This window comes from Antennarius striatus, chromosome 22 (assembly GCF_040054535.1).
Source record: "Antennarius striatus isolate MH-2024 chromosome 22, ASM4005453v1, whole genome shotgun sequence".
Taxonomy (NCBI): Eukaryota; Metazoa; Chordata; class Actinopteri; order Lophiiformes; family Antennariidae; genus Antennarius; species Antennarius striatus.
The window spans coordinates 12,439,470-12,453,025 of record NC_090797.1 but is presented as its reverse complement, the minus strand read 5'-3'; the positions used below and the strand labels follow the sequence as shown (position 1 = coordinate 12,453,025).

General features: G+C 44.1%; 1 protein-coding gene across 1 annotated transcript; it reads right to left on the bottom strand.

Annotated features, from left to right (window-relative positions):
• Positions 1–12,124: 12,124 nt before the first annotated feature.
• Positions 12,125–12,979, bottom strand: LOC137589658 (serine/threonine-protein kinase pim-3-like). The gene has a single exon (XM_068307520.1). The coding sequence runs from the start codon at positions 12,977–12,979 to the stop codon at positions 12,125–12,127; it is 855 nt and encodes a 284-aa protein (XP_068163621.1).
• Positions 12,980–13,556: the final 577 nt, after the last annotated feature.

Genomic DNA, 13,556 nt, shown 5'->3' with positions numbered 1-13,556 from the left:
TTTGTTGCCCCAACAGAGCATCCACTGGGAGATGGGGTCGTACCCCAAACAACATGTGGTAGGGTGAGTAACCAGTTGAGGAGTGTGGGGTAGCATTATAGGCGTATACCAATTCAGCTAGATGTTCAGGCCAGCGGCGCTTTTTCTCGGGAGGAAGTGTTTTCAAGAGGTCATGCAAGGTTCGGTTGAACCTCTCACACTGGGGGTTTCCTTGTGGATGATGAGGTGTAGTACGTGTCTTTTTCACCCCGTACAATCTGCAGAGTTCAGCAATAACAGCACTCTCAAAATTTCGGCCCTGATCTGAATGCAAGCGCTCGGGGACCCCGTATTTCATGAACCACTCCCTTAAGATAACTTTAGCAGTGGTGTCAGCTCTCTGATTTCGTGTCGGGAACGCCTGACTGAACTTGGTAAAAACATCGGTGAGTACCAGAACATTTTCACATCCATCACTTGCACGTTCAAGTGTAGTGTAGTCTACAGCTACAACTTCAAGAGGACGGGTCGCTAAAAATGGAGTCTGGGGTGCACGGATCTTGGGTTGTGGCAGTTTAGTTAGGACACACCTCTGACAATTTTTAACCCATTGTTCAACCTCTTCATGCATACCTCCCCAAAAACATCTCTGCTTTAGAAGTCCAAGTGTGCGTTCTATCCCTTGGTGGCCCATCTGATTATGCACACTGGTGAGCACCTTTTCTCTGAGACAAGCAGGTAACAACAGCTGAAAACATTTTCCAAGGCTCACATCCTCAATTTCTCTATACAAGAGTCCATCTTTTTCTGTCAACCTGGGCCATTGTTTCAATAGGGATCGCACTGGAGCAGGTAGAACTTGTCTTTCCTGAAAAGAGGGTTTCTGTTTCTTATCCCACAACGCTTTCAAAACCCTAAGTGTTGGGTCTGAGGCTTGCAATGTCTGGAGTTCAGTTTTGGTATAACCAGGGAGCGTGGGGGTGTTACTATGCAACAGACCATTCTCTCCATCATTGGGTTCTGAGACTTTTAATTGTCTCACCTGGTGGTGTTCGACCCCTGCGGTCCCCAACTCTAGCCCTACAGCCGTGCCTGTTCTAAGACTGTCACAAATTGCAACACAACCATCAAATTCTGCATCCTCCGACTCAGGATCAGACTCATTCAACGCTGGCTGTCTAGAGAGAGCATCGGCCGCTGAGTTACAACGACCAGGCCGGTACTTGACTTCAAAATCGAACACAGCCAACTGTGCAACCCAGCGCTGTTGGATAGCACCTAGCTTAGCAGTAGAAAGGTGGCATAGCGGGTTGTTATCAGTTAGGACTGTGAACTTGGATCCCAGCAGATAACTCCTGAACTTCTCAGTTACAGCCCATTTTAACGCAAGAAGTTCCAATTTCATACTGCTGTAATTTCTGTCATTCTTTTCCGCGCCTCTCAGTCTGCGACTAGCATAAGCCATGACTTTTTTCTTTCCACTCTGAACCTGATACAACACTGCACCTAAGCCAAGGTTACTAGCATCCGTCTCTAGGACAAACGGTAAGTTGAAGTCTGCATAACCAAGCATGGGAGCCTTGGTTAATTCTTCCTTAAGTAGTTCAAAAGCATGGGCACAGGTAGGTGTCCACGCTGCCTCAAACAATTTGCTGACCTTAGCTGGGCACCTCTCTTTACCACATGCATTTACAACCTCATGGAGAGGTCCTGCCACCTGTGAAAACCCTTTAATGAACCTTCTGTAATAACTGCAGAACCCCAAAAAGGATCTGAGTTCTTTTACATTATTCGGAAGGGGCCAAGCCTTCACTGCACTGATCTTATCTGGGTCAGTACCCACACCCTGAGCTGAAACCTGATGACCCAAAAACTTGACCTCAGACTGAAGAAAGTGACATTTTTCCACTTTTACTTTTAAACCTGTCTCCTTTAACCTCTTAAGGACTATTTCCAGTCTCTTCAGGTGTTCTTCAAAAGTGTGTGAAAACACTAGCAGGTCATCCAAATAAACCAGGACCATTTGGAAAACAAGATCACTCATTGTTGCCTGCATTAATCGTTGAAAGGTTGCAGGCGCATTGCATAACCCAAACGGCATTCGCAGATATTCATAAAGGCCAAACGGAGTTATGAAAGCTGTTTTGTGTCTATCTCTTTCATGGACAGCAACTTGATGGTAACCACTTGCAAGATCAATGCTGGAGAAAAACTCTGCACCGCTCAGGGCATCCAAACTTTCATCAATACGGGGCAATGGAAATGCGTCACGCCGGGTTTTTAGGTTCAGCTTCCTGTAGTCTACACATAGCCTTAGACTACTATCAGGCTTCCTGACCAAGACTATGGGAGATGCATATGAACTGGAACTCTGTTGAATAACTCCCTTGCGCAACAGTTCTGAGATGTGATCCCTCACCTCCTGATACTGGTTTGGTGGGATACGTCTGTAAGGCTGGGAAATTGGGGTTTCATCCCTTACAGGGATCTCATGTGTGACTCGATCTGTATAGCCTAAGTCCTCATCGTGGACTGCAAAAACATCTGCATATTTCAGCAACAAGGCTTTTAACTTTACTCGTTGTTCTGGTGTACCACCTATGTGCAGCCGATCAAAAAGTGTCTGTACTTCTGTGTCTGATTTTTCAACATCTCTCTGACTGACAGTTACTTCTTCATGAGTAGCTGATATGCGCTGAAACTGAACTTCACACAGATCATTTCCAATGCTGTGGCATGGGGTCATAATACCCAATCTGACTTTCGGTGGGAGCCAAACATCAACTGGTGACACGTTAACTACTTGCACTGGGAAAATGTGGCTGCTAGCAGACACAACAGTGGGTACTACAATAACTCCACCAGGCAGTGGGGTATTGCTTGACTCAAATATCAGAGTGGAAGCGTCACCAAAGTCTCTTTTAGGGTTTCTCACATTCACCGTGACTACTGATAGCGCAGGCAAGTGACACTTGTCCTTTTGTGCTATACGAGCCATGACTGTCTTTCCACCTACTTCCGCCTCCTGTACACGTTGAAAGACTCCTCGCCAGTCCGAGTCTAGTTCACCTCCAAGCGCTTCATCAAACTCAGTCAGTATCAACTGCTTGCACCGTTTAGCTATGTTCATTCCAATTATTCCTGGCGGGCAAGAGTCAAGACCCTTTGTGTCGGTTGTATTATCATCTCTGATTATCAAAAACCCACATTCAGGAATAGAGATCCCCATGACTTGTATATCCAGCTCAACATAGCCAAGATACGGTAAGGGTAGTTTGTTAGCTGCAGTGATTTTTAGCCATTTTGATGTATGATGCATGTCCTTATCATCTCCATGTAGGTGGTTTCTGAAAAAACGCTCGGTCAAAGTACTTACATTACTTCCTGTATCCAGGAGACACTTCAGGGGGATGCCGCCTATCTGAATGTCTACAACCGGACATTTTCCTACTGCATTCTGCAAAAACCTTTCTTTAGTCAAAGTCTGCGGTGAGCCTTCCGATCTGCCTCGCATTGCGCGGCTCATTGCAACCGAGGATCCTCGTTTCCCTGCACTGTAGGCCTTGGACTAGTTTGGGCCCTGCGTGTAGTGCACTGCCTGGCCATATGGCCTACTCCTTCACACCTTAGGCATATAGGCTGGCCATCTTCCGTGTATCTGGGAGTTACCTTCGGCTTATTAGGTAAGCTTGTCGCACTAGGCCTGGTTTTCTGACTGGTGAGCTCACGTACGGCACTGGTCAGCTCTCCAATCGCCTTGCCTTGTTCAGCCATCATTTTAACAACTTCCTGGAGAGCTAAGGTTAAATCACTTCCAGAGTCATGAGCAGACACACTGTTCACTGGATGTCCATCAAGTCTATCTCCCACCATGTTTCTACTCCTCGCCACACTGCTACCTCTGGGTCGATCCTCCATGGTCCACATAATAGCCTCCTCTCTAACCTCAACCAGGCTGGATTGTGGTTTTTCTCTTGTGAGCCTCCTGAGTTCACGACGAAGGGTGGAGTCACGCAAACCTTCAATGAACTGGTCGCGCACCGCAAGCTGTGGGTCACAAACAACGTCAGGAGAAGTGAGTAACGCGGTATTGAACAGCTGAGAGAGGGCATGCGAATAGTCTCTCAGGTCTTCTCCCTCTGACTGTCTGCGCGCGTAGAATGCATGTAGCAACTGTGGTGTGGTGCGTTTCTCTCTAAACGCCTCCCGTAGGTATGAAAACAGATCACTGGGTTTCTTATCCTGTCTATATGTGCGTAACTTAATTTCATCTAAGGCAGATCCTCTTAAATGTGACAGGATAAAGTCTACTTGGTCAGCTTCCCTTAGACCTCTCAGACTTATTGCCCTTTCTATCTCGTCAATAAACTCATCAACAGACTGAGCATCTTTTCCTGAGTCACCATTAAAAGGTACAATCTGCCTTTCTCTTGGTACATATACAACAGACCTTGGTTGTGCATTACCCAAAGAGGCAATACTGGACATCACAGCATCATGTTTTTTACTCAGCTCAGTTAATTGTGACTGTAGACTTGACAGGTGATCTCCACTCGATGATGCAGCCGACTCTCCCCCGACTTGGACTGGCCTGGACACCCCTGGGGTTTCTTCCCCTTCCGACATCATGTAATGTCTCTTTTTGAACCTCACAGTCTCTGGGAATTCTTGTTTCTCTGGTCCCCTAGCCCCGTGCCGCTGACGTCTCGTCCTCACGTAGCAGTGGTACTCTCACCAGGCTGGGCAGAACTCCTCTTCGCCACTACTGTTGTCTTGTTACTAGGCGCTAGCACTACCAAAATCTTATCAAACCACAAAAAATAATCTATAGGCCAAATCAACCTGGAAATCCCACTTCTGACACCAAAAAGAGGAGCGGTTATGTGACCAGGCTATGTGTGGCCAGCCGGACAACACCGAGACACACACACAGTCTGAGGGCTCCCCAAATGTGGGTTCTATTTCCCGACTGTTCTCCCCCCCCCAACTCAGGTAGAGGACAGCATTAAATTTGGTCGAATTGGCAGTTTATTAAAACATAAACAATAAAATTTCCATTTACCTCCCCGAAACGATTTGGAGGATAATAAAGGAAAAATAAAAGATAACAAATAAAACTTTGATTAAAACTAAAACTTAACCTTCACAAGACAACACCAGACAAGACAAGACAACAGTAGTGGCAATTTCTATAAAATAAAATACACACTACTGAGCATCATTCTAAAAATACATGTGCAATACAACATCACAGAAACATCTTGGATACACAGTACATTGTAGTTATTACACATACCTTAATATCCTAAACAGGGTTTCATTTCTAGAAATGACGACGAACACTTGATAAGCACGTCAAGCGGTGTGCTCTCCCCTCTGCATAAACGGACTCAGTCAGCAACATCACCAAAATAATTCTTTCATATAATGCCCAAACTGAAATAACAACCTTAAGATTACTTACGCCAAGAAATTAATCTTATCCTCCACAACGTGGTCAATTTGGCGTCTTTTTCAAACTCAGCGATAACCACCTGTCTCCGCTCCGCATCTGTCTCATCCACAAAGTGAGTGTGCGACTGCAGCGCGCCAATTACGTCCCACGTGACCCGACGTCAGATGCATAACTTTCGCGCCACTAACATCCCACGTGACAGACGTCAGCCCAGGTAAACGTCCCGTGGACGCAACTAAAAGTGCGACTCCTACTGGCCAACCAACAACGTAACACCAGGCAGCATGAAGAAATGTGTAACCGCTTTATTATAAATGCATTGTCTATTTGACCTGGCTACATAAAAATAAAAATTGTGGAAACACTTTAACATTGTGACGCTGTCTGACAGCTTCATGTGCAACTTTGGCTCATTGTTTTTCGCATCTGAAATAAATATTAAAAAGCCGACAAATATGACTTTAAAAGCCTCCGACTCTCATTTTAATAAGAATTAAACACCAAATCCTGAGTAGAAATCAAGCAGCTTCATCTCGTTTATTATTTGCGTTACAGCACAAACAAAAAATTATTAATAACAATTTAACAAAAGCAGATTTGTTTTTCTACATTATTGATTAATATTTAATGATATGAAATAATGTACAATATTTCTTAAATTAATATGGAAATTTCCGAATATTTTGTATGATGAAAAACAATGGGTGCCTGGACAGCAGAGAAGACCCATTTATATTTGAAAAAACATAGTCAACTTTATTTTGAATTGTACCATGTATGCACGACATACAGCACAGATGAAATTACAGTCTGCAACCTGGGAATAAATTTGTTAAACCGACTGAATAACCCACATTCAAAAAATTAGAACAGGCTTAGGCAGAGTTTATAAGGATTACAGGTTTTATTCCTATAAATGTATTGGAACATGTGGTCTGGACTTGTGCAGTCTTTGAGCGTTGCCACAGGCAACAGAATTGAGTAGTTTTTGATTCCTTTACGTTTTGAACTGTTTTTCCAGCCTCCTGCCTGCAGGTGGCGCCCCGTCCATTCAGACCCGTTCATATGAACTCAGAGGAAACAGAGCGGACTGTGTTCTTTCCGGTCATATGAGTCAGACAATCATATGAAGGTGAAGGTCTGACAGAACTGAGCAGCAGCTTCATCTGTCTGTCTGTCCAGGTTCTGTCTGTCCAGCTCCGCGTCAGTGAACATCCAGCTGTGAAGTCACTGAACCACAACACAAACATCACTTCATCTCCAAACAGGACATTTCACTGCACTCTTTACTGCCTGTGGAGGGGGCAGAAACTCTTACTAATTCACTGTAAACTAAATTACACTGTGTAGAACTCACTCCTCCATTAAGACACACTGGTTCTCCTGTTAACTGAGAGACTAATTAAAATAAAACAGTGTTAAAACATAATTCTGTTCTGTCTCTATAAAAATCTTCTCTAGGTAGAGTTTGGTGTCGGATCTCTCCAGCTTCCTGTCACCACAAAAACACGTGTAAAGATGAACTGGTGTCTTTTATTTGCCCAGAGGCATAAATGTAAGTGTGACTGGTTGTTCTTCATGTACGACAAACCGCCAACTTGTCCAGGCCATACTCCTCCTGCCCAGCCTGCTCCAAACTCTCCAGCCTCCTTTTAACATGATCAGCGGAACATAAAGTTGACGGATGAATCAAGATACTGACAAAAATGATGAAAAATGCCTGTCAATATTGTCAAAGTCTCCTGAATGACCTAAACTGAGTGGATTTCCTGATTCTAACCGTAAGAAAATAGATTCCTGGACCACACCACACAGGAGGGTGGACAGCACTGGATGAAGGGGCAGCGTCTCCAAAAACACTTAAAATACACAAGAATCTGGTGTTTGTCAAAAATCTTCCTCAGTTTTTCAGACACTCCAGACACACATGGGATCACTGTACCGTTACGCCTGCTCTCCTTCTCTTCTGTCCTCACTGTGTTATTCTTCTGGATCTTCTGTGAGCCTTCACAAAGGTCCAGTCAGGATATCCTGTTCTTTCACCTGGTCTTGGGTACTGGTTGGTGACTTGTCAGGCCTGTTTGTCAGTGTCCTGATGGCGCCAAGCTGGTGCCCAAATGGATGGTGAGAGTCAAAAAACAGGTGTTGGTCTGTTTGTGTTGGAGTCCTGTATACCCCAACACTCACACTTCCGTCATCTTTGATGTTGCTGTCCACCGAGTTGATGTGAAAGGTTGCCCCTCGTGGATTTTGCTCTTGTGTCGTCCATGTACCGGAACCAGTGGCTTGGTGTTGCTCCTTTGAATGAGGTCAGGGCCATGTGTTCCACTTCTTCCATGTACAGATTGGACGCAACAGGAGACACCTGAGAGCCCATGGCACATCCGTGTTTCTGCCTATAGAAGCTCCCTCTGTACTGGAAAAAGTTGCTGTTTAGGCAGAGGTCCAGAAGTTGGCAGATCTGGTCAGGGTTGAAGTTTGTCCTGTCGCTGAGGGTGTTGTCCTGTGAAAGCCGTTGCCTTACTGCTTCCACTGCCTCCATTGCATGAACACATGTGAACAGGGAGGTGACGTCATAGGATACCATGGTCTCATCTGTATCCAATCTCAGTCCTCTCACCTTTTCCACAATGTCCATGGAGTTCTGTATTTGGTAGTGGTTCTTCCTTACGAATGGGGCCAAGATGGTGGCAACATGCTTGGCGATGTCGTATGTGATGCAGAAGGGTCTCCTTCTTTATGATTTTGTGCAGCCCATATATGCATGGAATGGCTTCCCCAGGGTACAGGCAATGGTATAGCAGGTGGTTTATAGTTTCCTCCATTTGTAGGCATTCCACCACGTTGTTTTTGTAGCTGCTGGTTGGGTCGTGCTTCAGGGTCTCATCAGTGCTGCTGTCGCTGAGTAGAGACATTACCTTGCTGTGGTAATCTGGTGTGTAGGCAACAGAATGTAAGTGGAAATGTTTGTTCACAGTTTAATTGACAAGTTTGACTTATATCTAAAGAATAAGACAGTTGATCAACTCAATAAACCAGACTAAATACATCAGTGTGCAAACACGTTTAATCTTGCATGTCAGAATACTTTTGAGTTTTGTGTCTATGTGTCTAGATGGGAGTTTTTTCACTTGGAGCACATTCATACAAGTACAAATGTGGTGGCTTTATCTGCTACAACAGAAAGGGTCGCAGTTCCTGAATTGACCTGACAAACAGCACAAATGGTTTCTCAAGCAGTTTGTCCGACAACTTCTCAAGAACATTCTCCTGTAGTGAATGAAAAATTAATATTTTGTTACATAATTTATTATTGTTTAAGAAAGTCTTGCCCCTCACACGCTTCATATCCCCAGTGGGTCTAACATGGTAGGTTCCAAAGTTGTCAGTGGTCGATCTAAGGTCGTACCAATGAAAACTTTTTGGAGGGGTCTGGGATGAACCACTTCTCCCACAGATCCAGGTGAACAGCCGGGTAATTCCACGGTTTGAACGGACCATTCCAGTGCAGAAGCTGTGCATCCTGTATGAAGTTCTCTGGATAGCGAGCATCTGGACCCCATCCTGGACAAACAGAAACTCAGCTGAGGTCAGTGCTGCAGAATCTGACTTTACCTGTGTAAGTATCAGTGGTAACCATTCCACTTTGGAGAGCTTGAACTGATTCTACATATTAACAGTGATGACCTCACCCAGGTGTCTGACGTGCCACAGTGGGTCCAGTGTTGTGAACTTGTCATGAAACACAAGCTAACCAGTCTCTATCAGTGGGAAGTGGCATTTGTTGTAAACTGATTTTGATCACATGACCAGAACAAACCCTGGTCCTGACCTGACCCCTTAGCAGAGGTCACTGAGGTCTGGGCTTCCGACCTGTTCCCTCTGGTGCTTTAGGGGGTGATCCGGGTGCCGGCTCCCTGCCAGTACGCCCACAAGCTGGCCTTCCTGGTGGGCCAGAGCCTCCACAGGGAGCCCAACATGAAGCTGGATGACCTCCTCTTCTATCTGTGAGGACCGGCGCAAACCCAATACCCACGTTCCTGCTGCCGGCTGTTCTCGCTGGCAATTTAGGGTTAGGGGCGCTCAAGTATTTTTGTTCAGGGTTTTGTTCAGTCCTGTTTTCCTTCTTTAAAAAGACAAATAGAGTTCCAGCAGCATAAAGATCTGTGTGAAGAAGTTGTTTCTGACAGCTGTCCTGCTAACGTTTAGTTAGCTTCAGCGTTGCGTCCAGATGTTGATGCCTGGTTCTGATTGGTCACCGGATTCAAAAGGTTTTAAGTCCCTTAAATGTTTGTGATTCCTGAACGGGACTAAAAAAAAGTCACGCAACTGATAGATATCAAATTTATTTAGATATTTTAGAAAATATTGCGCACACACACACGAACAGTCAACAGGCTGAGAACTCACACAACCCCTCAGGGTGTGACGAAGGTTGGTTCACACACACACACACACACACACACTGGTGTTCAGTGGGCGGTACATTCACAGACCAGCATGAAGGTGGACATGTTTGCTGAGGCAGGGATGACTGATTGGCCGGGCTAAATGTCAGGTGGGTGGAGGGGCGGGGCTGAGGTAGCTTTCTTTATCACTGGTCACTACTGGGGAAGAGGTTATGACCCGGATCAGCTGGTTCTGGGTCAAAGGTTCCGATCTGTTTACTTTTCAGTCTGAATCCAGAAACCGTGGAACCTTCATGGACCCTGTTCTCAGGTGGAACCTGTGTCCGGACCACAGTCGTTTTAAACTCACCGTCTGCAGAGCTTTCTGGATCTTCACATCGAGCAGAACTTCTGTCCTCAGTGACTGGAGACGGAGACCACAAAAAATGACTCGAGCTTGAAATACGAGTCAGTCTCACCACTCAAGAGGATTTATGTCATTTTACACGCAATTGTTTTTGTGCATCTCCATGGCGACAGTTTGCTGCTGGGCGTGGCCTCCAAAAGGTTTGTTTTTATTCAACTTAATTTGACATGAATCGCGGAGGCGGGGCCTCCATCTACAGGTGAGATCTGATCAGAGTACCTTCTCTGACTGACATAGCCAACACAAAAAAAAACCTTTCGCTTTGTCCCTGTTAGAAAGTTAGAAAGGATTGGAAATATTTTTTTACTTCAAGTAATAAACTCCCTCATCTAGGGCGCAGATACTTCCCAGTTTAAACCTTTCTTTTCAGATTTTGCTTGAAGCGCCATCTAGCGGGCAGTGATGCTAATTACACATTTTCACTTTTCAACACCTGGGAACGTTATCCCTTTACTGTCAGGGTCCATGGTGGTTTTCCTTTGTGGTTTATATCAGAGTGAAAAGCCACTTCAGTTCCATCATTACGGTGGGCTGTACTTGTGTTCGTGTGCTTCCTGATTTCATTCTCCCATTATTCATGAGTGACATGATAACCTACTTTGTTCGAATCATTTTATGACATGCAACCAAAATTACTGAATCAGCTTTTAACATCCCTCATGTAGTATTTGTGCTGATATAAAACATGAACTCGGACACAAAATTATCACACAAATTTATTGACAAAAGATTTACTAAACAAATACACATGTTATATACAAGAAAAGATACAGGCACTGATTCAGTTTCGCTCAGGGACGATGGGCCAGCAGGGGGTTGACTTATGGTTCATTCCAGCCAGGAATGACTCAGGAGCTGCTCCAGAGTGGGACGCTGCTGAGGGTCCTCAGCCAGACACAGACGCAACACGTTTTGGCAGTTTGGAGACAACTTCTGACTGATGCAGAGGCTCTTCAAAAAGTGTTGGTGCAGCATGTTATAGAGAACCACTCCCATCTGCCACACAGTAACAGGCCTGCTACTGTATTATTATATTATTATTATTGTATTACTCCTTATTATTATTATTATTATTATTAATATTATTATTATTATTATTATCATTATTATTATTGTTGTTGTTGTTGTTGTTTCTGTTTTTATTATTATTATTAGTAGTAGTAGTAGTAGTAGTAGTAGTAGTAGTATTTTTCCAGTGTTAAGAAAGACGCCAATCTTCTCAGATCTATCTCAATGGTTGAAAACCTGAGTTTTGCCATTCATTGTGTGGAATTTCATGACGTTACTTCCCTCTACAGGTCACAGTAGGGAGACATTAAACCTCAAGTTAGAACTTTTTCAAAAGTAACAGTCACGTGTACGCAATCAATTATTTTACATTTTTGCTCATAATAATTTTACAAACAGTAGCTATTTGCTCCATAATGAACACAGTGGACAACAACATGTACTTCATATTATGCCCGAACCACATGAAACACATTAAAATCAAGTGACTGAGTACAACCTCTTTGTGTTGTGCCTGAATTTGTACACCCATTGTGTGTTTTACGAGTAAAAAGAAATTCGGGACTCCAAAAGTGCTCAGCTGTCCGACCTTCTGACTGGCATTATTTAACATTGACAAATAATAACCTGCTTTGTTATTTTGTTAATTACAGAATCAGCCTTTAATATCTCTCATGTCGGATTTGTGCTGATGTAAAACATGAACTCTGATATGAAATGACTTAAAAGTAATCACACAAGTTTATTGACAATGGTTTACGAAACAAATGCATTCACAATACATGTTATATACAAGAAAAAATATTATACAGGCACTGATTCAGTTTCCCTCAGGGACGATGGGCCAGCAGGGGGTTGACTTATGGTTCATTCCAGCCAGGAATGACTCAGGAGCTGCTCCAGAGTGGGACGCTGCTGAGGGTCCTCAGCCAGACACAGACGCAACACGTTTTGGCAGTTTGGAGACAACTCCTGACTGATACGGAGGCCATTCTCCAAGAAAAACGTTGTATTAAAGTCTCTGTGCAGCATGTCATGGAGAACCACTCCCATCTGCCACACAGTAACAGGCCTACTGCTGTACACTGAACTCCAGTACCACTCTGGTGGGTCATAGCATGGAGCTCCAGGAAATATATCTTCAATTGTGTCCCCGTCGTTGATAAACATGCTTAGACCAAAGTCAATTATCCTCAAACGTGGAACACCGCTGCTGATGTCAACCAAGATATTTTCCATTTTGATGTCTGCATGGAAAATCTTGTTGGCATCAAGTTCTCTGACAGCTTCCACCAGCTGCTTGAAGAAGAGTCTGGCCTCCTCTTCCTCCAAAGTACCTCCTCTGGACTTCCTGTAATTCAAGAGGTCAACCGCTGGAAATGGACATTCCATGACGATGATGAGCTCCTCCTCCAGGTCGTAGTGGTCCAGGAGGGAAATGGATGCTGACTGGCCAACCGATCCTCCTGCTTGTTGACTCATCTTCATCATGACAAGCACTTCAAGAGGCATCTTGCTCCTGTCGTTGTCTTCACGGAAAACGAAGGCCTGGGGAATGTGCTTGATCGCTACGCGGAGAAAATCTTTTTTCCTGTAACCCACGTACACAGATCCATGGCCTCCATCACCGAGTCGGTACAGTTGGCAATATTTATCCTCAAACTGATTCTTCTTCTTCTTCTTCACTGGACTGATTTTCTTGTCCGGCTCCTGTGTCTCCATGGACTGAGATTGAGACCCACGTCTCCTGGTATGGATTTTCTTCCTCAGGAACGTTCTTAGTCCTGTCATTGGCATCAGAAAACACTGAGTTAGTACCTTCACTAACTGATTACAATGTTACTATTCTACTATGTAATTTAAAGCTTTTAAATTACCTTAAACCACAGGAAAGCAGCAACTAAATATTTAAATAGAAATTAAATATATTATAAGTATACTATTAGAAATTTAATTTTATAACTACTGGTTGAAGCTGACAGCAGGTTTGTCTTATGTATTGTACTGAAATGGAATTCTGAGCTACTTCTACTTCATGTTAGAAAGGAAGACAAACTTTTCATTGTCCTGTTTGCAAAAGTTCACATAAGCTGTGATGCTCCTGTTATAGACAGTAGTGGATTAAATTTCCAGAGACTTACTTGAAAATAAACCCGTCTGTTGTTCAGCCCCCTGAATCTTTGTGGGGTCTCTGAGGTCATCAGAGGTCTTCCACTGATGAAGAGGCTGAGGCTGAAGTCTGTAGTCAGCTGTGAATCTCCAAAAACGCTTAAAAACTGTCGGAGACATTGTAGAAATG